Here is a 26799-nt window from a genome sequence, read left to right on the forward strand (position 1 = left end):
TTATATTAAATAGATTCATCATTGAGCTCTTAGATGTGAGACCTTCTAACTAGGTGTGCAAAATACATGAAGACTTTGTTCCCACTGGGATAGCTTTTACTTTATACTGCAATGCTGTCAAACTTAAGTTGTCAAGCCTCCAGTGGTCGGCCATAAAAGGGTTTGATGGCTGATTCATGGTAGCAGGAATAACCATCCAGATGAATGTCTTTCACAGCCCGTGTTTCTTGTAAGCAGCAGGTAATGTGCTTTTCATACACTCTGTCTGCATCATGTAGTTTGTGTGATAGGCCAGCTATGTTCCAGCTAAATTACTTTAGAGGACTCCTTATTCTGTACAGATTAGCAAGAGTAGACAGAATGAGTGTATTTAAGGAGCAGATAGTCCTTGTGCTTCCAGGGAAGTCTAAAGCCTATTCTTCAAGAGAAAAGCTGCTGCAACACTAAATATCCAAATCTCAGATGTTTGTACCATGGCAACTTATAAATGCATTCATCAGGCATTACTATCCTAATTCCAACTCTGGTGCAGACGGCGCAGTTGGTTATGCTTGTTTATGGACCTTTTTCTGGTAATTCATCTTATCTTCAGAATGGATACACCTGGTTTTTTTGTTACTGTTCTTACAGCGAGATTGGCGTTCTACTGTAGTCCTCGTTTACAAATATCAAGGAAGATCCCCTGATGGAAAAGGGAAAGTTGTTTTTACCTGTAATTTTTGTTTTCCCATCACACAAATCCTCATTGAATTCCTTAGCAACGCACACTATTTGCGAGTGACAATATACACTCTTAAAGTTAGGATCCTGAGCTTCCTATCAAAACAAGCTGCAATAACTGTAACAGCAGAGAATTATGGTATAGTGGTGCATCTGGCTCCTGTGTGGCAGTGTTAAATACTAGTGTGATGATTATGGTGCCTTTCTGACTCGATTTCCCTGTTCTCGTCCCCTTTTTCACTTGAAGGAATTTTCTAAAAAGAGGGTCCGTGCTGCTTAAGTTTACTCCATTGACATGATTGTTTATAATTGACTTTTTTTTTTTAAACACACATTTTTTTCAATGCTGTATGCACGTGCATGAACCAAAAATATGTTCCTAAGAGAAACCTTTAAAATGTTAGTGACTGTTCCCAAAACGGAGAAGTAGGATTACAAGTAAGTAACTTTTCAATATTCTTTCTGTATTACACTATCCGTATTTAGCAAGTTTGCCAAATTACCACTACTCCGCATGAGTAACCAGTACAGCTTTATGTAACTGCCTCACTGTGAATGCTTTCAAGCATCTCTGGGTTGGTTTGCATGGTACCTCTGATTCTTGTAATTTCGTTTTTGAACATATTTGACCATATCGCATCCTTCAGCTCCATCATCTCCAGTTTGAATGTTCTTTCCCAGTATTCCTTAATGGGAAGAAGTCCACGGAAAGCTAGTATGGTTAACTTTCTCATCAATACTTCTTTCTCTCAGTGAAACCAATTTCTAATAAAAATATCCAACGATCTGCAAGAAAATGCCACAAAATTAGGTTTCGTTGACGTCCTGAAAAGTGTAAACCACATGGTAGCCTATTAGAGTATAGTGGGTAGGTGAGGTATATCTGTAATGGCTTTGGATGTGCAAGACTTAACTTCAGGGAATTTACCTTGGCAATGTAGTTATATGTGGCACACACCTTCCAGAGAAATCTAATAGTAATGTTATTGTTTCCACTAAGAATACGTTTAAAATTAGCCATTGTTTTTTTCTTACAGATATAGTACACAGAGATCTAAAACTGGAAAACATTTTAGTGAAAACCAGAGACAATGAAAATGATAATGAAATGATGCTAAATATAAAGGTAAACACCAACATGACGATGCATCGGCTGTACACTGAAAAGTGACTGTTCTAGGCCTTCAGGGTTAAATATAATCTTAATATTACAGTGTTTGACCTACGTCTCTTTGGTAAACTACATCACTACCTCCTTCTGGCACGACATCCGCCTGTCTTGTAAAAAGGTTAACAATGGGAAGTGTTTGCTCTGAAAAAGGAAACAGTCTTGCTGAGTAAATAGTAGAATTATTGCACTCCTACATCTGAAAAATATTTACCACTTACATTTTCTAGATGTCAGGTGTATTTCAGGTGTGCAATAGATAGTCACCTTAAGAGGTACATGAAAAACAGCTAAATGAAACACTGTGCCTTACTACCTTTGCCACGCATTGGACGAAGTTTAGATATGAGGGCGTATTTCTGGAATATATTTTATCTATATGTTGAGACTGCCCGTGTTTGCAAATCTGTATTACCTTGTTGAAAAAACAATGCAGCATGATAAAGTACAACCAAATCCTTGTCCAGAATGACATCACTTAGAAAACACAATAAAGCACTGTTGTGGTTATGAAATAAAACAGATCACGCCCCCCATTCCGCAATTTGGCATTTGAGATTATCTACACAAACCAGGAATCCTGTCCCAATATTTTAAAAACATAAATCTTGTCCTGTCCATGTTTGTGTACGCCTACACATATATGATATGTGATCAATAGGTTTATTTAAAGCAATTTACGAAACACATATGAGGTTTAAGGTGGCTCTGCTATTGGGGGTAGGGAGTTCATGGCTTTTGGTGGCAGACATGACAGATGTTATGACAGATGCTTTATGACAAAGTACTAGTGCTTTTAGCAGGCAATGTTTCCCAATGGGAGCTATTGCAGCGACACAAAACTATGTAAACCTGTTATGGCCTAGGGTGGAGTGCATGTTGCATACTGAAAGTGTTGAATACAAGGCATGAGGTCCTCTGGTACTCGGAGAGACCAATATACAACGAGTTACCGTAATCCTGCCTTTCCAAAATCAGACTTAGCTACCATTTTTCCAAGACAAGCTGGGATAAGATGTAGAATGTTATGCAGAGTGCATAGCACCAAACAACAAGTACTCTATTATTTGAAATATAATCACTTGTGAAACATGATACCCAGGTTACTTGCAGAACGAGAAGCAATTTGTGCCCCCTGTTTTTAGGGTCGAGCTGCGTTGCATGTGCTTGCGCATGCGTATCGCGTGCGAGATGCTTTAGGAGTTAGAAAAGGGCTTGGAGCCCCGTTCACGTCACGGTCTATCATTGATTTGTGGGCTTATCAGTTAAAATCTGCTTGCTTTCATTAGTGAACGGCACGCATACGTCATGCCTTTTCCGGTGGTTAGCTCTCCTCGAGTGCAGTGACCAAGTACTGAAAACATGCGAGGCTTGCGGTTTTCCATCCGGTTTGTGGACTACATTTTCTCTATTTTTGCACCGCGATCTCGCTTGGCAGAAGTCGAGCGCTTTCCATAATATCGACCCTATTACATAGTTAATTGCACTTTTGCCGGTTACATAGATAATTGCACTTTTGCCTACAGGTTTCATTACGAGTGAACTGTAGCAGTGCGATTGCGCTGTTTTTTTCTTTCAATGTGGCAAGAAAAATCCGGTTGGGAGTTTACAACTGGTAATAGCTGTAACTCGGACAAATACGAGACCCTAGTGCATTGCAAATGCTTGTTGTAGTTACTGGGGTCACCTGAATGAAGACCGTGCGTATTTCTGTGCAAAGATGACCACCTCATTTTTATCTGACTTGCTGAGTCTTGCTATTTAGTCATTTGAACAGGTGAGAAACTTTGTAAATTCCCACTTGCTAGAAATGGGGTCTTTGGTTAGCAGTCAGGTTACCCCCTGTTTCAGTAAGGACCCTCACTCTAGTCAGGGTATAAGAGAATCACCCTCAGCTAACCCCTGCTTTTACTCTCTTGGTAGCTTGGCAGAGCAGTAGGCTTAACTTCAGAGTGCTAGGTGTAAAGTATTTGTACTAACACACACAATAACTTAATGAAAACACTACAAAATGACACAACACCAGTTTAGACAAATAGGACATATGTATCTAAACAAAACAAGACCAAAATAACGAAAATCCGACATACACAAGTCAAGTTATGAATTTTTAAAGATTAAACCCAAAAATAGCGCTTAGAAACACAAAATGCTTCGATGAGGTGTTAACATGGTGTTGTGACGGAGTCGTTCCCAACAAGCCGACACCAGCGGCGCCGGACATGGAGTCGCATAGACCCCCAAGTACAGTACCTTTGATGAAGAGTGAAAACAAGTCAATGCGTGAAGTCGGGGATTGCGGCGTCTGTGCGAATCCACGCACTTCGAGCGGCGTCGGTCACGACGTGGTGCGACGACTTCCACAAAGTCGCGGACTTCAGCTGGGCTGCAACGGCGTCGGGCCTGCGAAGGTCGACGCGTTCCAGCGAAGATAACTGAGTCGGTTGCAGGTGGTGTCACCGGATTCAGCAGCGGTGTCGGTCCGAAGTTGTCTGAAGTCGATTTCCTTGGATTTCCACCAGCTTTCCTTTCAAGGGCCCAAGGACTGGATAGGGCACCACTTGTCAGATCAGGAGTCTCTCCAGAGACTCCAGGTGCTGGCAGAGAGACTTCAAACAACAGGAGGCAAGCTCTAAATCAAGCCCTTGGAGATTTCTTCACAAGTTGGAAGGCACACAAAGTCCAGTTGTTGCCCTCTTATTCTGGCAGAAGCTGCAACTGCAGAATAGCTCCACAAAGCACAGTCACAGGCAGGACAGCACTTCTCCTCAACTCTTCTCCAGGCAGAGGTTCCTCTTGATGTCCAGAAGTGATCTAAAGTCTGTGGTTTTGGGTGCCCTTCTTATATCCAATTTCTACTTTGAAGTATGCCTACTTCAAAGTAAAGTCTCTTTTGAATGTGAAATCCTACCTTGCCCAGGCCAGGCCCCAGACACTCACCAGGAGGTCGGAGACTGCATTGTGTGAGGACAGGCACAGCCTTTTCAGGTGTAAGTGACCACTCCTCCCCTCCCTCCTAGCACAGATGGCTCATCAGGAAAGGCAGACTACTCCCCGGCTCCTTTTGTGTCACTGTCTAGGGTGAAGTGCAACCAGCCCAACTGTCAAACTGACCCAGACAGGGAATCCACAAACCGGCAGAGTCACAGAAATGGTATAAGCAAGAAAATGCCCACTTTCTAAAAGTGGCATTTTCGAACGCACAATCTTAAAATCAACTTTACTAAAAGATGTATTTTTAAATTGTGAGCTCAGAGACCCCAAACTCCACATGTCCATCCGCTCCCAAAGGGAATCTACACTTTAATCAGATTTAAAGGTAGCCCCCATGTTAACCTATGAGAGGGACAGGCCTTGCAACAGTGAAAAACGAATTTAGCAATACTTCACTGTCAGGACATATAAAACGCATTACTATATGTCCTACCTTAACCATACACTGCACCCTGCCCTTGGGGCTACCTAGGGCCTACCTTAGGGGTGCCTTACATGTAAAAAAAAGGGAAGGTTTGGGCCTGGCAAGTAGGTACACTTGCCAAGTCGAATTTACAGTTAAAACTGCACACACAGACACTGCAGTGGCAGGTCTGAGACATGATTACAGAGTTACTCATGTGGGTGGCACAACCAGTGCTGCAGGCCCACTAGTAGCGTTTGATTTACAGGCCCTGGCACCTGTAGTGCACTTTACTAGGGACTTACTAGTAAATCAAATATGCCAATCATGGATAAACCAATCACATACAATTTACACAGAAAGCATATGCACTTTAGCACTGGTTAGCAGTGGTAACGTGCTCAGAGTTCAAACGCCAACAGCAACAGGTCAGAAAAAATTAGGAGGCAAAAAGATTGGGGATGACCCTGCATAAGCAAAAAAGTCCACCACCACTGTTCTGCGCCCCAAAGACTAATTGCAAATTTTGAAACAAACCGCCTTTTGCAAATAAAAAACAATTAAAAACCTGAAAGTATTGTTCGCCAATACACCCAGCCACTTAGCTCTTTCTTCACACATTGTTGTTATTACGAGGTACCAGAGAAGACGAGACTGACTACCTGCCTGCGTATAAGCTGTGACCCACAGCTTTTGGTAACATATATAGAAAACAAGCATTTGCAATGCAATGGGTCTCACATTTGCTCAAGTTAGACCTATTGGCGTTGTCAATTCCTAACTGGACTTTTCTTGCCACATAAATAAAAAATTAAGTGTAAAACATTAATTGCCATTAGTGAGTCGTTTCACAGCGCCATGGCCGCCATGAGAATGAGCGCGAAGGAGCGACACAAAAGGGAAATAAATTTGCTCACAGTCAAACGTATCGGCAATCGTGCAATTATCCATGTAACTGGGTCAGTATGCAAGGCAGTAACAAAACCTCTCCAAGGCGAGACAAACGTAAAGCATTTACCAATGATAACAAGTGATTTTTTAAAGTCAAGCACACAAACGAGTGAAAGTGATGGGCGTGAGGTGGGCATGGTAAAAGGCCACAATTCTTACAACAGGTCAAAGTGCTTGTGCACTCTACCTAAAAAAAAAGTGTGAGGTTACACAACCTATAAAATCCACCTTCAAGCTCAGGGAACAAGGCAAAAGAGAGAAAACTTTATTAATTGCTACCCTCACCTCCATCCTGATAGGCTATGTCTTCCCAAGAATGCACAATAAATAAGGCAAGGAGCATCCGACATACTACCTAGCCATATGCAATACAACCAGAGTTGATATGTGCCCTCTTAAAATTCACCAGACGAAGGGGGTTATTACAACTTTGGAGGAGGTGTTACTCCGTCCCAAATGTGACGGATATACCACCAGCCGTATTACGAGTTCCATAGGATGTAATGGACTCGTAATACGGCTGGTGGTATATCTGTCACTTTACCGTCACTTTTGGGACGGATTAACACCTCCTCCAAAGTTGTAATAACCCCCCAAGTCTCTTAGGTAGCGAAAAATGTTCTGGTACATTCCCAGAAACCTCTGCAAAGCACTGATGACTCTCACACTTGGAAAGTGTAAACATGTGGACAGTGATACTGCTCCATTTTCAGGGCTGTGCAAGGTGTTAGTTCCCATGGGTGAAGGTGTCCACAAGCATGAGCTGTACACACCATCATAAGAGCACCTATCCTTGTAGGATGAATTACACGAATTCCAAAGCTGTCTATTTGGGTGGGGAGGAGGGAGATTGGGATTTTTGCTAAAATGTTCATACATCTCTACTGCTATGTTTTCTCTTTTGTAGATTATCGCCAGTAAAGGGTAAAGGTCTTGCTCTTCTGATTAAAGCTGTCTCAAGTTTTACAAAATGTCAATATGCTACAATTTCACACCTCCTTTGGCCATTTCAGAATTTTCCCTTAACCTACTTTTAGGGCATCTCCTATTAAGCTTTCTTGAAAAAGCAAGCTACTGGCCCAGAAAATGTTAACTCACCGCTCCCTCGCCCAGGCCCCCCAATTAAACATTCTCCTGTCTTTCTTTCAAGACTCCTTCCATCAGCCAACAGGTACTTGTCCTGGCATCCTAATATGACCACTTCACATTGCAACATTGGATGTTTACTTGCGACAATGTTGCCTTGCGTCAAGATCCTATGTTAGCTATGTTGCACACTGTCGGCATATATTGTTTTTTATATCTACTTGCATGGTGCAAACATCAACATAAAAAATAAATACTGTACAGAAAGAAACATATATACACATACAGCTTCAAAAGCATTAAACGGAAAATGGTAGATCACTCTTTTAAAAGTCGTTCCTTAAAAAAATAAAAGTCACTGATACACATATTGTGTGAAATTGAATTAATTTGTAATATCTGTAATTATTTTAGGTAGTGCACAAATTTAGGCCATCAAACAATTGAACTCAAAGCATTGTCCTTGGGTGATGAAAGGTAAACAGTCGAACTATTCATTCAACAGCTTAAGTGCAGGATGTATAACCAGGATATTTGGTTTTAAATCCCTGCTTGTCCGTTTAACTAACCTGCTTGATTCTGAGCAAATCATTTTACTTTACTACGCATCACTAATTGAGTATCAAATTAGATACCACTTTGAATAAATTGTTGTCAGGATGAGTGTTAGCTAAACACCTGAATGATTTAACAGACAATAATGTTGCTCTGACGACAACAGCGATATTTTATATACAGTGGAGATGACAAACTACCACTTCTTACTGTGGGGAAGATTTCATATTTAAATAACTTTTCTCATGCTAGCAATGTAATTATATAATCTATTACACTAAAAGTAAACAAGTATTCAAGAAATAACGTACTATGTGAGTCTCTATTACATTTCATATAATGCTTGCTCTGTCGTTTACATGCTAAATCTTTCGATGACTCTGCTTGTTCTTTGGTTCGTAGAGCCAAAACAGAGCCTTGAGCCGCCTCTGCTCGCCCTATGAATTGCCTGCTAGCCCAACTATAACAGAGTATAAACTTTTTAATCGTCTCTGCCACACCAAAAAGGTTGACTAGGTGCAGTCACAGCCCTGGCCAACAGCAGGTTTCACTGCTTAAACCATCACAGCCCAACGCTTTGGCGGGTCTGAAGGTTTTTCAGGTTACACCACACCATATTATTGATATCTAATGCGTCTATTACACTGAACACCTCTCATTGAAATAGAAATTAAGGACACCACAAACAGCCCTTAGTCTCACACTCACCGCAGTCAGCACTTAGAACTGCTTCCTGGAGGGGTAACGCAGCATCATCACATTTAATTTTCCCATGGCTAACCCCGGATCTTAAGCCACCCGGAATACTGCTATTTTGCCTTTGTATTTACTACATGCGGGACTGGGAGGAGAAGAGAGAAAGCGACATCACGTGAGACGTCAAACCGTCGAAATACGCATGCTGTAAATCACATTGCTTGGGTATTGAGATCCAGAGCATATCATTGGACTGCGGGTCCCAATACGGCATGTCACATGTGCTATTGGCCAATTTACTTTATTTTTTACTCCACCTAACATGGCAGACGCATTTTCACAGAAGGGTTCGGCGGTGTCCGTGGAGGATATCGGGGCATTAACCAGTAACCTAAATATAAACCCTGCTGAAGCCATCTTGAAGTTACTAAAATACGCATTCACTACCACTACTCAGTAGGCTCATAAAACATATGCTATTGAGCAATGACAGTGCGTACATTTAAGAAAGAATACATTTATTTATAAAAGAAAAGTGAGTTTACTGCAGTTTGTTTCTTTTGTTCAAAGTTTTATATAGAGTGAACTCTAAACAGAAGACATTGGAGCGCTTTACATGAGCACCAAAACATTACAAGAGGATACATTCATTTACAGTAGGCACGGGGCCATGAAGTGATTTACCTTGAATCACAGGATGTTGAGATTCACCTTTGGTTCCCACAGTTTCTGTGCATCTAAATACACAGTTTTCTTAAGCACCACGATAGCAATAGAAATAGATGACACTACGACTGTCTGTTCTCTAAAAACGCATTGCTGTACCCAGACGTCTTGCACATGTTGGATGTTGTTGACTATTAATGGAGTGATACTTTTGTTGCAAGCATTCCAAGACCAAACACTGTTTGTGGGTGTTTTCTGAATGCACTGCGGGTTGGGGTGGTATTTTGATCTAGCATGTTTTACTTATGCTCAACAAATTTGCTGTGAAAGTTCTTCTTTGCACGATAGTTGTGTCCTCTTTGTCTATCTTAAAGAGCTGCAACGGCTAGCAATAGGATGTAATATTTTTTCCTTCGCACTGGGTGGCATTAACATCTGGAATGAAGGGTGTGGTTGGCTGGGGTGACAAATGCTATTGGCTATAAAGCTATGCAGCTGGACGTTATGAGTAACACAACACACTACATTGAAAACAAGCCGATTCAAAGTGCAACAGCCACCATGAGTGTGAGCGCAAGAGTTATTGGCTCCCTGCGTGAATGTCTAGAAAGGATCGCAGCTGGGGATGAAAGGCAAACCGAAACCAGAGGGGCCATCACATGCTGTAACAGGAGGAAGCGTGACGTAGTTTCATGGCCAACAGAAGTGTTCACTTAGTTAATACGCCTGGGGAGGGAACTCAGCACACAAAGGAGGGACATTTCACAAAATGCACCAATAAAAATGAAGCATTTCAGACAGGCACAACAAAGAATGAATAGCAAGAGTGGGCGTGGTTAAAAGCCCACAGAGAGATTACAACAGGCTAGAGCGGTTGCATGCTTGACCCTAAAAAACAATGGGCCAGACATGGGGTAAACAGTTGAAATAAGACACAGAAAGGAAGACAGAAAAACTCAGACTGGTCGTCCAGGAACATTCACTTCTGATTAGGATTCACCGCCAGATCACACAAACCTCCTTGGAAAAGAATAGGTGCAGTTTTGCATCAATAACGGCGGGGCTTATTACAGTTGTATTTGTGTTCCAATGTGGAAGTTTTTCTCACAGAGTTACTGATACCAGAGGCATCTATAATTCCGGGATGGCTCATTAAGGTCATTCCAAATTGGATTCTGAGAACTAGCAATAGCCTGGGAAATCTGTACGACTGTACTGATTTCTGTGGGTTATTTCCCATTGTTTCCATTTTTCTCACCCAGAGATTTCAGCAAATTGTTTGCCGCTAAAATTCCCTGAGAGGGATAAACCTTAGGGAAGAGTTGTTTCTGCATCACTTGTAATCTTGATGCAGCCAGTAACTCTGGTTTAACTGCCAGTTCTAGATTAGCAGGCCATTCATTATGAGGGCCAATGTGTCTGCTTGACATACAGGAGTAGACTAAGACGTGTTGCAGCAGTCGAGACACATATCAGGTGATCTCTCTCATCTCCACCTATTGTATTGAAGTGGTGTAAGAACTGATCTACAAACGCCCTTTTCACCTAATGACTAAATGTTAGGGCATCAATAATTATTCTGTATTCTACACTTTCTGAAACCTGTGAGTAAAGTATAAGCCCCTCTGTTCCTTCATATGAAATTTATTGTGTGATTGTTTTTGTAAGTGGATGATTCACAAGGGTTAGAGTTTGGTGCATGATTTCTCACTAATTCTGTGATGCAATTAACATTAATTTTGAAGCTGTAGGTGATTAAGAAAAATAAAAGGCAATGGTCACATTAAAATTCTTATGACACTTCAAAAAATGACTTTCAGAAGTCTGTTACATTTCTGCGTTATAGTTTGATCAGTCTGAACTGCTGGTTTAACTGAACTTTCCTAACTCTGGCATCCTTATGTTAAGGACTAATTGATGATTTTGTACCACTTTCGATCCACTGAGATAGGCCAACTGACTAACGTCAACACCTCCTCTAAACAAAGTCCTTACCATCAGTGCAGCTTCCTCCCAGATCAACCTGTCAACACATGTTATGACACTCCTTTCCCCTAAGTGGAATAGCCATGTCTGGTGGTTGATATTCAGGGAGTCAGGTGGGCTGGTTCTGAGAGGAGTTAGAAGGACGGAACTATGAAAGGCTACCATTTTTAAAAGTTATCACGCCAAAACTGTGGGACTGGTGTGACAGTAAGGCACAAATGTGAAACTGGGCCTGGGTAACAGAGCAGTAAGTGTTACACGAAGGGGGTGCACAAATGTAGACTTGATTCACCTAGAAATGTTTACCAACCACAGCTGAGTTCGGACATTAAAAACGTACGTCTGGCCCACCCTGAAAAGAAGGAGCTGAACAGGTACTTCACCTGCCTTTTAAAAGATTGCAGAGAGGATGCTCCTGCTTTATCATGATTCCCTGACCTATACATCTGTCCTACCCCTGTGCTGTTCCTGTGAGGATTAAGGGTCTCTAGGTCCTGATCAGAGATGCTTGTCTGTTAATTGGAACTTTTAGTCCTCAGACTTGGAAAGCCTGGACATCCTGAGGATAAAGGGAGCTGGATCCATATGGAGGGAACCAGCAAAAGACTGCTGATCCAACATTTGGATCAGGAGGTAATAAGTAGGCTTCTCTTCCCTAGAACACACTGCATAGTGTTCAGTAAAAGCGCATCGAATATTTGCGAAATTTCGGGGACAATGGAAGGACTTGTAGATTATTTGCTAAAAATGGGACAGTCTGTTTCCAACACTGAAAAATCAAGACCAATTGTACCTGAAAAAAGACCCATCTTCAGCAACCTGCTGAAAACGATACTGCTTCAGAAGCTACATTTTCCTGGTATGTTGTGCTCCAGCCGTTGACCTTGTAGTTTGAGGCTGCAGTGGAACTACAGAATGTGCTTTCTGCCTGAAAGAGCCCAACATGACCACAGATTTCAGCATTGCTTCACAGAAGACTTCTAACAGAGGTTTAAAGTCAGAAGGTAAAACTTTTTAAAAAAACGGCAAACCTTTATCTGAGCTTGCCCCTTCGCTGCTCAGTGACAAAGTAAGCCTACGTCACAATCTTCGTAGCACTTGAAAAACAAATTTGTTAGCACTGGATTCATGTTTTAAGATAACTGTTCTAAAATCAGGTCACAGGATGGGGGTCAATGAGGAGAAAGGAATGACATAAATGATATGGACAATGATAGAGCCAAAAGAAATATTAGCACATAGCAAATTGTTTGGTCAAAATGTCAAAGGAGATAGACACTTATCCATATGGCCGCAAGTGTTTTAAGACTTTTTTAATATATACTTGTGACTGTACCACCAGATGTATATGGTGCTGAATGCTATATTGCTTACATTGGCACATGCTTTGTTTAGTCCAAGTCAGAGGAAGCTGATTCTCTGTGCCAGGACAGTAAAAGAGATGCAGTGGTGAGCATCCTCTTTGGGTAAGAAGGTTTAGCCTTTGATACTGATTATGCTGTCCAACTGTCCCAGAGTAAAATACACTAGATGTTCAGTGATCTATTTTCTTTTCTGCACCGTGGGAGTGCTTCTTGTGTTGGGCTAGTGACGGGTGCCAGAGAGTGCACCCTTAGTTCCTGTAGCAGTACCCAATGTTTTCTGTGGACATTTGTGGGGATCTATGGATTGTTTCAGGATAGAGTGAACTTCATTCTGTACTTGGATAAGTCATATTCCATTCCTCCCACACTTGTTCAAAGATTAGATGTTTGGCAATCACAATTTCCTCTACCTTTGAATCATCCTGCTCCCCTGTTCTATAGATATCTGCAATGATATAAACTGTGGCCTCATCAGTGCTTAGTCTGCTGGGGCCAGTCCTGAAGACATTTACAAACTCATTTTAGATAGGGATCTGTACATATTATTTATAGAGATATGGCTGAAGACTGTGAGACACTTTTAATCATGTGGCCTTCCCTGGTTATTAGAGCTGCATGTTTGGTGTGCAAGGGTATCAAATGAGGCATTCTACCAAACTGATCAGTAACCCTTAAAGGGAAAGATGGCAGTTGAAATGTTACCCTTCTCCTTCGGCTTATCATTCAAAGAAACTTTCATTGGCTTTTTGGTTAGTTGCATACCTGGCTTATCCGTTAAGTAGTATCAATTTCTTGATCTTACTACCATAACTATGTTGGTGTAATGGTTATGGTGCTGGGTGATTTCAACATGCCAGTGTACACTAATTATTCTGCTTCTTTGCGAGGCTTGTTACACATTTTTTTAATTGGGTGTTTCACAGCACCTTCATTTTCTGTCAGACCCCACAGCACAGAATAGCTACTTCGCTTCAACCTTGGTGGTTGAGGTCATTTGTCATTGATATGCTGGGGTCCATGCTAGTATGGCGCTGCAAACTGGGCCAAGTACATCCCTTTTTGCCCTTGACCGTCAGGGTAGGAAGGAGAACCAGTCAAAGACGTCTCAGAGACGTAGAGTGGGGAACAAGAGCTCAGAATTAAAAAATCAACCAACATTCATAACAACATATTGTTCAGAACAGTGCTTATCTATTTTGTTATAAATGGAATCTCACATCAAAACAAAATACTGCAGAAATCAACATGAATCACAATTACAGGGTTGTAATCTCAGGATTATCAGTAAGGTGCCACACACCTCTTAATGCTTTATCTAGGGTCCTCAGAGATGGTCTCCCTTTCTGAACAGGAATTCCTGCTCAACAGCATGACTTTTTCAGCACTAAGTAAGTAGCATCTGGGTCAATTCATCAGCAGCAATATATATTTGGCAATTACGGCTTCCATGCCGATTAAGTTCCAGCTTCAGCAGGGACACTGCTCCTCTTCTTCCTCACTGGCCGTGGCATCACTGATTCGTGATCCCATTTTGGGCAGCCAGATGACACTTTCGGACCCATACTTGCAAAGTCTTCGACCAGTTCACACAAGAATCACTTAGAGATTGGGGATTCATGGTTTCCTCTCCTTGCAAAGTCACTCCTACTAAAGCATAACTCCCTCTCCTTCCTGCTCTCAGTAGGAAGGTAGGCAGGCTTCTACGTACCAGGCAGACCCTCTCCTCTTCCAGCAGAAAGTGCAAGCTTTAGGTGATGTCCTCCCACCTGTAGGGAGACTAGCTGTTAGGCAGACATCTGCCTTGGTCACACAGTTAATCCTTGAGGACTCTGTGGAGCAGTCCCTTCTTTGAGCATGACTAACTTGGAACTGGGCCAAAGTGGGGTGTTTAGGATACTACTTTTATACACATTTTCCAGACAGGAGATGTGGGTCCAAGGCTTCGAATCTGGTTTGTGATGGTGGCTCTCTTTCAAATGTATTTTTCTGCCTTTTATTCAGACACAGCCTTTGTGCAAGGTGATGGTTCTCACAGAAAGTAGCAGTGGAGCTGTTTCCAAGCAGGAGTATCAAAAACAAGGATAGAGTGTAAGATCTCTCCACCATGCTGTCATCAGCCTACTTGAACAACAGAAGGTACACACCCTCTCCTCACCACTGCCATCTACCAAATGGCAGCACTAAGAAAGAACTAATCAGCAACCCTTTGCTAACAAGGTCCTCCTTGATTCTCTAAAGGTAGCCCTGTCTCTGTCCTCATCACCTCAGTGTTTGGCTCTCACCTCTCCAGCCACAGGGATGTATATAATACCTTTCCACTGTCAGAGGAGAGATGTCCATTTATCATGCTATACCAAAAGCATTCAAAATGAATACCACTGGTCTTAATATGCAGACTCTCAAAACACACAGAGTCCTGCTACCATACATGTGCTACAGGCACTTGACACACAAATGGAGTGGCAGTGCAAGGTACATGGAGTGGCAGTGCAAGGTTTTTGGTTTCGTATAATAGCAGAACTTTACACAAGAGGAACCAGTAAGCGTGTCTCTCCTTCACACAGGAAAAAAAGTCTGGTCAAACCACTGATTCACAGTACGCGGTATGCTGCTACCTCTGCTTTATGTGATGCTTCCAGGGTATGGGCAATAGTCCACTGCCCACTATGAGGGCACACTTTCTTCATCCCTTTATGCGCAGAAGAGGTTCTGGACCTCACATTACCATGGGCAGGCCTGAGCCCTTGCACACATGTACATTAGCATAACTCCAGGGGTAACCAGAAAGTCAGTACACCAGGTTCACATGCAGTCGGGCACTCCGGGGAGGAGGACATGCCTGTTTACCATGCAGGGGACATTTCTGTTTCAATACTTTCCTTCCCAACAGCTTGAGAATATTTTGGACTTATTGGCTCATTTAAAGTTTGTTGGACCAGTTGCCAAACCACTAGGGTGGCAGATGCCTGCCACAGTCAGTTGTGCGTTAGTGTGCCTGCTTAATCTAAAGTTTCACTATGTCACAGTGTTTTCACTAAAAGTGCATGTGCTAAAAATGTAAATCTGGATGGGCTGTCTTGTTATGCAGCTGGTCCAGTATTGATTGGATGCATCTCCCAAAAGAAAGTCTTGTTTCAGCTAAAACCAAAAATCGATGTTCCTGATGTGCAGGAAGTTTTCTCCCAGTATGTGTGAAGCAGTGGTGACTCTTCTTGCCGAGGACTACCATGCATCACACCTAAATAGAGTGGGCGTGCAAATGTAATAGATCTGCTGGTCTGGCTAACTAAGTGTTTCCCACACTGGAGCCAAATGAAGCTCTGACATCTTGATCCATCAGTTTTACCATCTGTGAATGAAAGATAATAGACAACCTCCATTTTACAGTATATATCCTGGTTCCTTCACATTCTAAATCCTCTTAATAATTGTGAAACATTTGGGTCTTAGAACGATCCTGGTGTAGCCTGTGACCTGGTATTTTTAACAACTTATCACAGATGAGGTGAGATGTGGCGAGGGGCTTAGCAAGAATACCCTAGTGCCGTTCTTTGTTAAAGTGGGACAAAGATCTTGCCTGACAAAACATTTTTTTCACATATCCGCCCAAGACATTAAAGACTTTGCTAACATCTCTTTGTGTGTTCAGTTATGTCAGTTAACTAAGGAATTCATTTAGAGAATGGCTGACTACGAGAAGCCCTGTAAATTGAATTTTAGAGATGGTGGAACTGCTCATTCACCATTGGTGGAACTCATAGCCCCTTCACCACAGTGTCATCACATTTCATTCATAGGTTATCTGATCTATTTAGGAAGGTTTTCAATGCATAATCTCTTTGCTTAGGTCCACCAGGGCCCTAACACACCTGGGGCACATTGTTCTTTTCCCTTGAAAAAGAAAATAGAATGCAGAGCAGACTAGAAAAAGATGGTGTCTGACAACACATTGGCCATTGCACTTTCAACAAAGCAATGCCCTCCTGGCATGCTTGGATCTCTTTGCACGGAGGGGAGGGTGTTGCTAGAGGACAGATGCAAATATTTGTAAAGACTTGATGACTGGCAGGTGACCTTTCAGGGTCTAAATGTCCCCTAAAGTTGTGCATCATGCTTGTTACTATACTAGCCTACAAGTAAAAGACTCAGGCACAGTTTTAGGGATACATTTTCCCCTACATTGAACAATCCTAATTGGGTTCATACAAGCAGTAAAAAGAAATGGAGAAGTCACAGTTGGGATGATAAGGGTGCTATATGTAAACCACAGCTGAAAATATTCCACTATAATAGAATAGGAGTTAAACTTTTGAGGAGGCATGATCCACGTCCTTACGAATATTTATAGGCCTCTTACAGCTGTCAGAGAGGCCCATCGCTACCATTTTTAAATTGCAATATTATGGGCAATTTGTTCTACATAAAATTAGGTTGCCTTAAATCTGAAACATTAGGCAATTCTGCAGGCAACCAATTACCCTCACTTCAAGTTTGAAAGTACTACTAAAATGGGCATCTGTGCTTACTTTGGCAAAATAAATACTCTAAACTACCTTATAGTCCAATATTTGAAAAATTTCTCCATTAACAACGCGTTTGTTAACCCAGTAGGTCTAACAGAAATACTGTAAGTAACAATAGTGACCCAGCTATAGCAATACTTTCATATCAACAATTGCCCTTTCCCTATACAGTTGGATTCCCATTTTTGCTTGATCTCTCTGCAGCAGTCAACACAGTAACTAATGTGAATGATCCTCCTCACTTGTGTAGGCAACCCCAAGTGGTCCAAAAAGAAAAAATACCACAAATTGGTATGAATATTTCCTTTCACTCAGATTTCAGAGAGGATCATTGGGAACCTATCTCTCAAATGGGAGTTCCAGTAGGCTTGCCTTTATCACCACAGATATTTCAAGTATATTTGATACCCTCATTTAATATCTTAGGGAACACCAAAGTAGAGCTCAATCTTGAGCTAATGCTGCACAATTTTACTTTTAATTTTCACAGGACAGGTCCTCAGCACCTGAACTACAACATATCCTACACAAGATGGATTCGTGGATTCAAAATAATTATCTCCAGTCTCCACTAAGGTCAAGAACCTTGGGATACACTATGACTTTAATATGACATTTATTGTGTGGGCTGCAGTGGTAGTTTGACGGTGCTACCACCAGTTCACTAAATAGATATATGATATGCCTCTCCCTTTAGGCTCTCATAAATCCTTAGTGGTGGGAGCCTCAGCCACATTCAAGTTGGACTGTAGCAATAGTATAAATGCTTTTTTGATCTCTTTGCTCTGGAATTGTCAGCCTGCTGAAATCCACCACCTGTCCACATTACCCACCTTTGGAAAATCTTGAAACACCACTTATTTTAGAAAATCTAATAAGGTCCACACCAAGAACCCTGTTCTTGGTGTAGTGTGTACTAAATGTATTCTAATTAGTGTACTAATGAATCTATTTTTTTCAGGCTTTTTTATCTATATAGTACATCACTAGTTATTATTTCACTAATAGAAGTGCTTAAATTGTAGCAACCCTTCTGCCAAAGAATCTATCCTTTGACTCTGATGCCCTTTCTCAGGATTGCCTTACTTCTGAAAATGTGGAAAAGATGCGGATGAAGCAGCTACATGGACAGCCACCTCCGCCTGCAAGGCAGGGAATCTGGATTTTGCTATATGAAATGAAAGGGTAAAGAATTGATCATAGTCAATACATTGATCAAACCTAAACCCACAGGTGGCTTAGTTCCATTATTCATGGAAAAACCAGGCGAGCAAACAAACAATATATATGTATTTAATTATTTGTAACATAAATAAAACATTAGGAAAATAAGATGCATTTATATTAAATAGAACGCCACTCAGTTGAGGCAGATCTGCCAAATTTGACTGGCACCACCTCTCCCCCGTAGAACCTGCAGCCTCGGCAGGTATAAAATAAATGTATAACTCTAAGCAAGCGAGGGGTGAACACAATTTTCAGTAAAGCAATCCATAAATTTGGTTAATCACTCTGAAATGACCAACACGTTTTTCATATGTCTGTTGTTTCCTCAGGGCTTAATACACACTTCCAGAAAGTTACTCAGTTCGCGTTTGCAAGATATTCATGTCTTCAAAGGTTTATGTAACGCGGGTTCAAGAAGTCATAACTATAAAAAAAATATTGTATGTTTGCATGCGTGTACTACAAAAAATCCTGGCATAGCGCCACTCAGGAAAAGTGACCTGACTTTGCTAACCAAGCATACACAAAGAATACCATGCCCTATGAATTTTTATGCCTATGTTTATTTGATGCCGCGTTCTACAGTAATATAAAAAAAATCAAGAAAAAACGTCTCACCTAGCAAATGGTGGCATGTTTAATCACTGTTGTTTTTTCTCAGCCCAGTAGCACAATACGCTAGGGTGGGGATCAACTGCTTCCAGGAGCTCTTATATATTCATAACTTTTGGCCATTTCTCAGAGGTCCAGTTATAGATTAAAAATGGTTATGGATTTACCCAAATAACTTTGTTTGTGGGAACCCTTACCACAATTAAAGCCAAAAAATGTGGATGCTTTCTAGGAATCCAGTGATTCCAGCATCTCTAGTCTGCCATCATTTTTCAGCTGATTCGCATATGCCCAAATGGGTCACTTGGCCTTCTTTAGGGCACCTAGACCTCCCTGTCTACCCTCAACTATGTATAGGCAAATTGTGAATGTAAGGAGGCATAAGGCTTCCTGTATTCTTAGTGATCCAGAATAGCATTCATAATTAAAAAACATTGTTAGGCATAAGTAATTATATACTGCAAGCTTTTGTGGGCACTAAACCTCATTTGTGTTTATTTCAAAACATACACAAACTTTGTGCTCAATAAAGTGAGACCCACCTCTATTTCAAACAGTACATGGCTTGCTAATAAAGACACTCCTATTGCATATATTCACACAGTAGGTAATACCCATGGGGTGAGATATATGGTCACTACGTTGCATCAGTTTTTATTCTTACCTAACTTAGGTTTCTATGGCCCCCATGGGCTCTGAGAGGAGTAGACACTTCTCTGTAGTCAAACTCATGGGAATGATTTATGTGATTGAAAGTTAGTCTCTACCAAATGCCTTTGTGTGTTGTATCTAGTAAGAATATATAAACATTGAGGTACCCTTGTTACGTATCGCTCATGGCTAATTATGTTTTTTTTATCAACAGAGAGGCTATCTCTCTTTGGAGAGGTTCAAATCCATGTATATTAGTGTGTTGTATCTATAACCAGACAATCTTTCACACTCACACTGGTGATCAACAACCCCTGATTGGTTCCATGGGGCTTGTGTTGTGTCATTTTAGCAACATGTAATCACATCTTCTCTGGCATTTGTTCTCCCCAATCTTGGTTTGTGTTCCTTTTCCTTCCTCTCCCTCTCCTCCTTCCTAAAAAGGATGCCTGTGTGAGTACTAATCAAAGTTTGGTGCAGGTGGCATCTGTTCATAACTAGTAAAGGGTTGACAATCCAAAGAACTGGGGGAGATGATACATATGGTTTTTGCCATCTCCTGCGGCCTTCATTGCAGGGTTTATGTTGTGGTTTACCCTCTTGATCCTCACACTAATCTGAATCTGTTGCTGTATTCTCCCTTGAGAATCCATCTCCTGATGAGTCATCAGACTTGAGGTTGGTTATTGGCTGGTAACTACTTGTTGAGTGGGTGGGATACTCCTTCCAGTAGAAATTTCTACGGTTATTTTTGGAATCTGTTTATTTTTGTTTGTGTCAATAATTCTGTATATTCATTAATTGTTTAATGGTTTCAACTAGATTCTTCTTAGAAACTGTGATGGATACCTGGGTCTTCAATTATATTTTCCTCGTTTTCATCTTAACAAGGATAGTGTCCAAATGTTGCTCGTTTAGCAGTTTGTATAATTAAAACCAGCCAATCTCAGGTATATTTCCATGCAGTCACTGACCATTCTTTTCATAAATAAGGATCTTCCTGGAACATGCAAGGTTCATTAGATACAATCAGCCATCTTGGTGTGGCATTTCCTTTTAAATACTCTTTCATGATCGCCTTATGCAGTAGTGTTTTTACTTGGGTCTTCTTAAGGTCATGCAGTGTTTCCCAATTGTTACTATTCGTTGAAGTTTGATTTAGTGTGGCTTCCCCAATCAATGATGGTACTGCCAGAATAGCTTAGATGGTCTCATCGTCAAATGACAGGCCTTCTGCCGTCTTACTTAAATATTCAGACCGAATTTCTGTGTACCAAAGTTACTTAACCGACCCTTCTAGTGCTTTGAGTCACTAACTCTCACAGCAGCAAGCTGCTCAACCCTACACAATCAATGGAGAATGAGAGGTAATGAGGCCTTTGCAAATCCTCCCAATACAATCCAAACGTATGCAAAGAATGCAGTGTCCTATGAATGTTTATGCCTATGTTGATTTAATGCCTTGTCCTACATGAATATAAAAATGTTAAGCAAAAAGCCTCACCCATCAAATGGTGGTATGCTTCATCACTGGTGCTTTTTCTCACCCTAGTTGGACAATACAGATAGAGTGGGCTCAACGCTTCTGGGAACTCTTATATATTCTGGGCATTTCCTGAAGGGAAATTGGCTCCTTGACCATGATGGAATCTTGTCAGGACAACCAAGGTCAATATGTAGTGATCTGAGGGAGATGGGGCTCAACACAGCTGACATTAGTCAATTGCTATGTCTCAAATGTTGATGACCCTGGGTTTTTCTATGCACTATATGGAAAGGTGCTGTACACTAACCCCTGCTCACTGCCTTGGCGAGCAGACTTTAACTGCAGTGTAGACGTCTACGTAGACAGGTTCCACTCTTTCCTCAGGGGAGGCTCTCTGGCTGGCATTGATGACCGTGTGCTGGTGAACGTCTTGAGACCGCACAACCCCCAGCTGCAGGAAAGGCACCTTTTATTTAGTGGTTCATAGCACATGGTCTGCTGGCTCTCCACAGGGTATTTGGACCCATGGGCAGTGAACATATGTCATGTTTCTGATGGATACATTTACCTGTGGATTCCTCACCTTTTGAATACTCCCAACGCGCCAGCATTCAACGGACATCTTTTCTTTCCAGCTCTCCACGTCACCGATGGTGTCACAATGGAATGGCTCCGTACGCTACTCAGTCTGACATCATCGGAGCCAAAAGAAAACCTCACTGGCGTGCTGATGTCAGTTCCCTTTTTCCACACCTTTGACGCCAACAGTTTTTCTACCTCTCCAGGTGTTACACTGTATCGAGGGAGCTTCATAGTGGAGTTTTCTTCGTGCTACAATGTCTCCATCGAAGAAGTCCTACCTCTGGTGCCTGAATTCAGACCACAATGTTGGGGAATGCTCTTCTTGCCAGAGTATGAACCTGAAGGCACTGAAGGAAAGGGAAGCAAAACTGTTCCTGGCAAAGGGTAAAAAAGAGAAGCGGGCTGTTGAAAATCCAGGCCTCAAGAGGTGTCGTCGTCCAACAGGTCATCGAGGTTGCACAAGAAGCGTCCTTGTCACAGCTCTTGATGTTGCTCTTACCAAGATGCTAGACCGAGGTCTTTGTCGCCGGCTTCCAAGTCTCAGCATCCTTAGACCTGGGAGGTGAGTCCTACCTTATCACCTCCACAACTGAAGTTGCCTGAGATGCCACCAGTGCAGTCTTTGGCAGACCAGGAGATTGATGAGCAGGAATCTAGTCAGCACCTGCCTCCACAGGAATATCAGGTTTTTTTTCTGGATATTGAGATGGATCCATCTGTTTTCTTAAATGCAATGTATAGCATTTTCAACAAGGCGAATGACCCCTGCTGGTGTATCTGCGGGTTCCACAGGTCCGTTGGCCTTTAATCTTGGAGGCTCCCTGGTGCCAGGATATTGATGAGCAGGAATCAAGTCAGCCCCAGCCTCAACAGGAATTTCTGTTTTTTCTGGCTCGGATCCATCTGTTTTCTTAAATGCTATGTTTAGCATTTTCAACAAGGCAATGACCCCCACTGGTGCCCCTGCGGACCCCACTGGTCCTTTGGCCTTTAATCTTGGAGGCTTCCTGGTGACATATAAATAGGCTCCTTTCATGCCTTTTCTGCCCATGGCTTCATCACCTTCGGGGATGGCGGCACTGATACCGGCATCGGATAAATCTTGTCTGGCGTAGAGTCATTCTACTTGTCTTCGGAGTAATATCCCAGCACCGGCTTCACCGGCACCATAAAAGACATTCTTGACATCGGCACACTCACTATCAACGCCCTGCCTGGAGTCTAGATTGAGATCTAGAAGGGATGACTTGACACTTTTCGAGGAGCAACAATACTGGGAAGAGTAGCAAGACCTCGAGAAAGGAGAGATTTCTTTACCCTCTTAAGGCTTTGAAGATAGTGAGGTGGCTAGTTGCCTGGGCACTTCTCTGGAGTGAGAGTTATCATCACCTGGGGGAATCCCACCTCAGGAGGTAACTATTTGTCATGGAGCAATCAGGAAGGCAGCTGAACTATTGGATTTGCCATAACCCACATCGGCGTTTCCATCTAACATAGTGACTGAGGTTCTTCACTCCTCATCTGCTACATTAGAACCTCTGCTGCCATTTAATGAGGCATTGACTGAGCCAGTCCTGGACCTGTGGCTGTAACCTGTAACTACATTTTCAAAAGTAATTGCCAGGAGATATAGGGCTGCACCATGTGACCTGCAGTTTCTTAGGTAGTGCCCGACCCCTAAAAGTCAGGTGGTCCAGGCTTCTTGTTCATCAAAGGCTGCTCCTGGTTCCTTCCCTACAATTCCAGCAGATAGGGAATCACGCTGTATGCAACAATCTGCTAAAAAGATATTTTTCTCGGTTAGCATGGCATTAAAATCAGTAAAATGCTACATGTGTGTTGGGCAGATATATCCATGCACTAATGGACTCAGCCTAGGAGGTGGTTCCCAGACTGCTGCAGGATCTGCAGGAACATGTTAAGGAGTTGCTTCAGGATAGTCAAGCGGCAGCTAAGCAGGTCACTCAATCGGGCCTAGATACAGCAGACTCTGTTGCCGGAGCCTTGGGGACATTGGTGACAACCAGAAGGCAGGCATGGCTTGGGGTGGTCGGGGTACTTCCCTGATGTACAGTCCACCTTAATGGACCGCCCTTTTGACGGTTCCAAGTTGTTTGGAGACAAGGCTGACTCAGCATTAGAAAGATTCAAGGAGAGTAGGGCCCTGCTTAGTCATTAGGACTTCAGACACTCTCCTTGTCCTATAGACCTTTCCATAGGTGTAGGGGGTTTGGGTGCAGCTCCTCCTTTCATGGCAGGCAGCAATTCTAGGGTAAATCGCCTGCCAACCCCCTCTATAAATCCTGCAGAGGTTGTGGGAGACAGGCAGCGTGGTGCCGTCTAGCAGCTTTCCTCAAGTTAATCATCCACTAGAAACCTTTCAGGAAACCAGCCACATTTCTCTTCCCTTTCGTCAGCTTGTGTTGCTGGTAGCGGGGAGGTTAATTCATTTTCTCCAAGAGTGGGAGTTAATAACATCATGCTCTTGGGTGTTAAGCATTGTAGGAAAAAGGTATGCTCTTCCCTTTCAGGAGTTTCCCACTCCCTTCCCTCTCCAGGATACTTTTTGTTCGGAAGCTCATTTGCTGTTGCTTCAGCAGGAGGTACAAAATCTACTTTTAAAGGGCGCAGTGGAGTTGGTTCTGGAGCAGGAAAAGGGTCAGGGATGTTATTCAAGATATTTCCTGATCCCCAAGAAAGATGGTTTTTGAGGCCCATCCTGGACCTGAGGATTTTGAATTGGTTCCTCAAACAGGATTAATTCAAAATGCTGACCTTAGCTCAGATGCTTTTTGTGCTGGACAAGGAGGACTGGATGGTTTCTATTGACTTGCAGGATGCGTGTGTTCACATCTCCATTCTGCAGTCACACAGGAAGTATCTCCAGTTCATGGTAGGGACACAGTACTACCAGTTTGCTGTCCTTTATTTTGGTCTTACTTCCGCACCTCGAGTCTTCATAAAGGTATTGGCAGTGGTTGCAGCGTATCCCAGAAGGAGGGGAACATTAGTATTTCCTCACCTGGACATTTGGTTGATCAAAGCCAAGTCTCCAGAGTTGGTGATGCATCATTTGCAGGTTACAACCCAGTTGTTGTTCAACCTGGGCTTTTCGTTAAACGTGCCCAAGTCTCACCTGGAGCCATCTCAGCACTTCCTGTTCATAGGGGCAGTACTGGATACCACACTGAATCATGCATTCTCTCCTCCTGAGAGTATTTGGGACATTCAGGCTATGATTCAAATGATTCAGAATGGAGCAGTTGTACCAGTCCTATGCCTGCTCGGTCTGTTGCCTTCCTGGATTCTGTTGGTCACTCACGCACGTTGGCACATGAGGGCTGTCCAATAGTTCCTTTGCAAGCAGTAGTTTCAACACAATGGAAATCTTAAGGAGTCAATAGCAGTCTCCAGAGACACTGCAGTGGATCTTCGATGGTGGAGTGTTGACGGTAACCTATCACAATGGAGACCGTTTTGTCTACCTACTCCGCTGACCACAGCAATTACGGATTCTTCCACTGTAGGTTTGGGGAGCACATCTGGAGGATCAGGAGATCAAGGGAGTTTGGTCTCTGGAGGAACAGATGTTTTACATCAATCTGTTGGAATTACGAGCGATACGTCTGGCTCTCAAGGCCTTCCTTCCTTCCGTTCGCAGTCAGTCGGTTCAAGTCCTGACAGACAACACTATCGTGATGTGGTACATCAACAAACAGGGAGGAGTCTGGTCATATCTTCTCTGCAGCGAGGTTCTCAACTTACATGCTGACAGTCTTAGCCGGCACTTTTCAGCCGAACACGAGTGGCGGCTCCACCTGGAGGTGGTTTTTCACATCATCTAGTTATGTGAGATGCCTCAGATAGACCTGTTTGCAACTAACTAGGATGTGGACTGCCCATCTTTCTGCAGCCTCCAGTTTCCGATGCAGGAGCTTTGGTGGACGCATTTCAGTTGAGCTGGAGCAACTAGCTGCTTTACGCGTTTCCTCCCATATCCTTGATTCCTCACTTTTTGAGGAAGATTCGCCAAGACAGGGTCCAACTTACATTAATAGTCCCGGATTGGCCAGTTGGGTGTGGTACACACACCTTCACCTGTCTCTGTGCCTTCCGTTCCGTCTTCCTCACGGGGCAGACCTCCTCTCACAGTCACAGGAGGAGGATCTACACCCCCCACCTCTAGAGATGGCATCTACATGTCTGGATATTCGAAGGGGCAATCTGAATTCCTTTTCTTTTCCCCCAGAAGTAGTGAATGTTATTATCAGCCAGGCAACACTCCACCAAAACTGTCTATGCTGGTAGATGGGCCAAGTTTGTTGAATGGTGTGAGGAGAGGCACGTTGATCCTTTTAAGGCCCATTTGTCCAATGTTTTACTATTTGCTCTCTCCTTGGCACAACAAGGTTGCATAGTTGCGACAGTGTTTAAGTCGCCTATAGTTCTAAGGTTTCTTAAGGGTTTGACTAATAGGTTTCCTCTCTCTCCGTTTATAATGCCTCAGTAGGATTAAATTTAGTTTTAACATATTGGATGGGTACACCGCTTGAAACATTGCATAGTTGCCCATTGAAGCTCCTTACATTTAAAACAGTTTTTCCCATACCAATTACGTTGGCTAGGCATGTTAGTGAGCTGCACGTTATGAGTGTAAAACCCCTGTTTACCACTTTCCATGCCAACAAGGTGGTTTTGAGAACCAGGGCTGCTTTCCTGCCAAAGGTGGTGACTCATTTCCATTTGGGGCAGTCCATCACCCTTCCGTCCTTTTACTCTCGTCCCCATCCCTCTAAGGAGGAGAAAAGGCTACACCTTTTGGATCCAAAGAGAGAGTTGAGCTTCTACGTGGATGGGATGAGAGAGTTTAGGACGGATGATCAGCTCTTTGTTGGCTACAAGGGCAAGATGCAGAGCAAGGCCGTCCACAAAAGAATGCTATCAAGGTGGGTCATTCTTTGTGTTAAAATTGGTTATGCACTGGCAAAGAAGAATCCTCGCGAGGGTATGAGACTAGAGCTAAGTCTACTACTTATGCTTCTGCTTCGGCTAGAGGTGTGCCTGTTGATATCTGTAAGGCAGCAACTTGGCCTTCCCTCCACACTTCCACAAAACATTACTGCTCGGAC

The 26799-nt window shown here is 42.7% G+C and overlaps 1 protein-coding gene across 3 annotated transcripts in view; it reads left to right on the forward strand.

Moving 5' to 3' along the window:
* Window positions 1-26799, forward strand: part of STK33 (serine/threonine kinase 33) — a 788409-nt gene that overhangs the window by 342984 nt on the left and 418626 nt on the right. For all 3 annotated transcript variants that reach the window (XM_069223669.1, XM_069223668.1, XM_069223670.1), the window contains one exon: window positions 1758-1846. In XM_069223669.1, coding sequence (XP_069079770.1) covers window positions 1758-1846 — 89 coding nt within the window. The remainder of the gene's footprint in view (window positions 1-1757; window positions 1847-26799) is intronic.

This window comes from Pleurodeles waltl, chromosome 3_1 (assembly GCF_031143425.1).
Source record: "Pleurodeles waltl isolate 20211129_DDA chromosome 3_1, aPleWal1.hap1.20221129, whole genome shotgun sequence".
Classification (NCBI taxonomy): Eukaryota; Metazoa; Chordata; class Amphibia; order Caudata; family Salamandridae; genus Pleurodeles; species Pleurodeles waltl.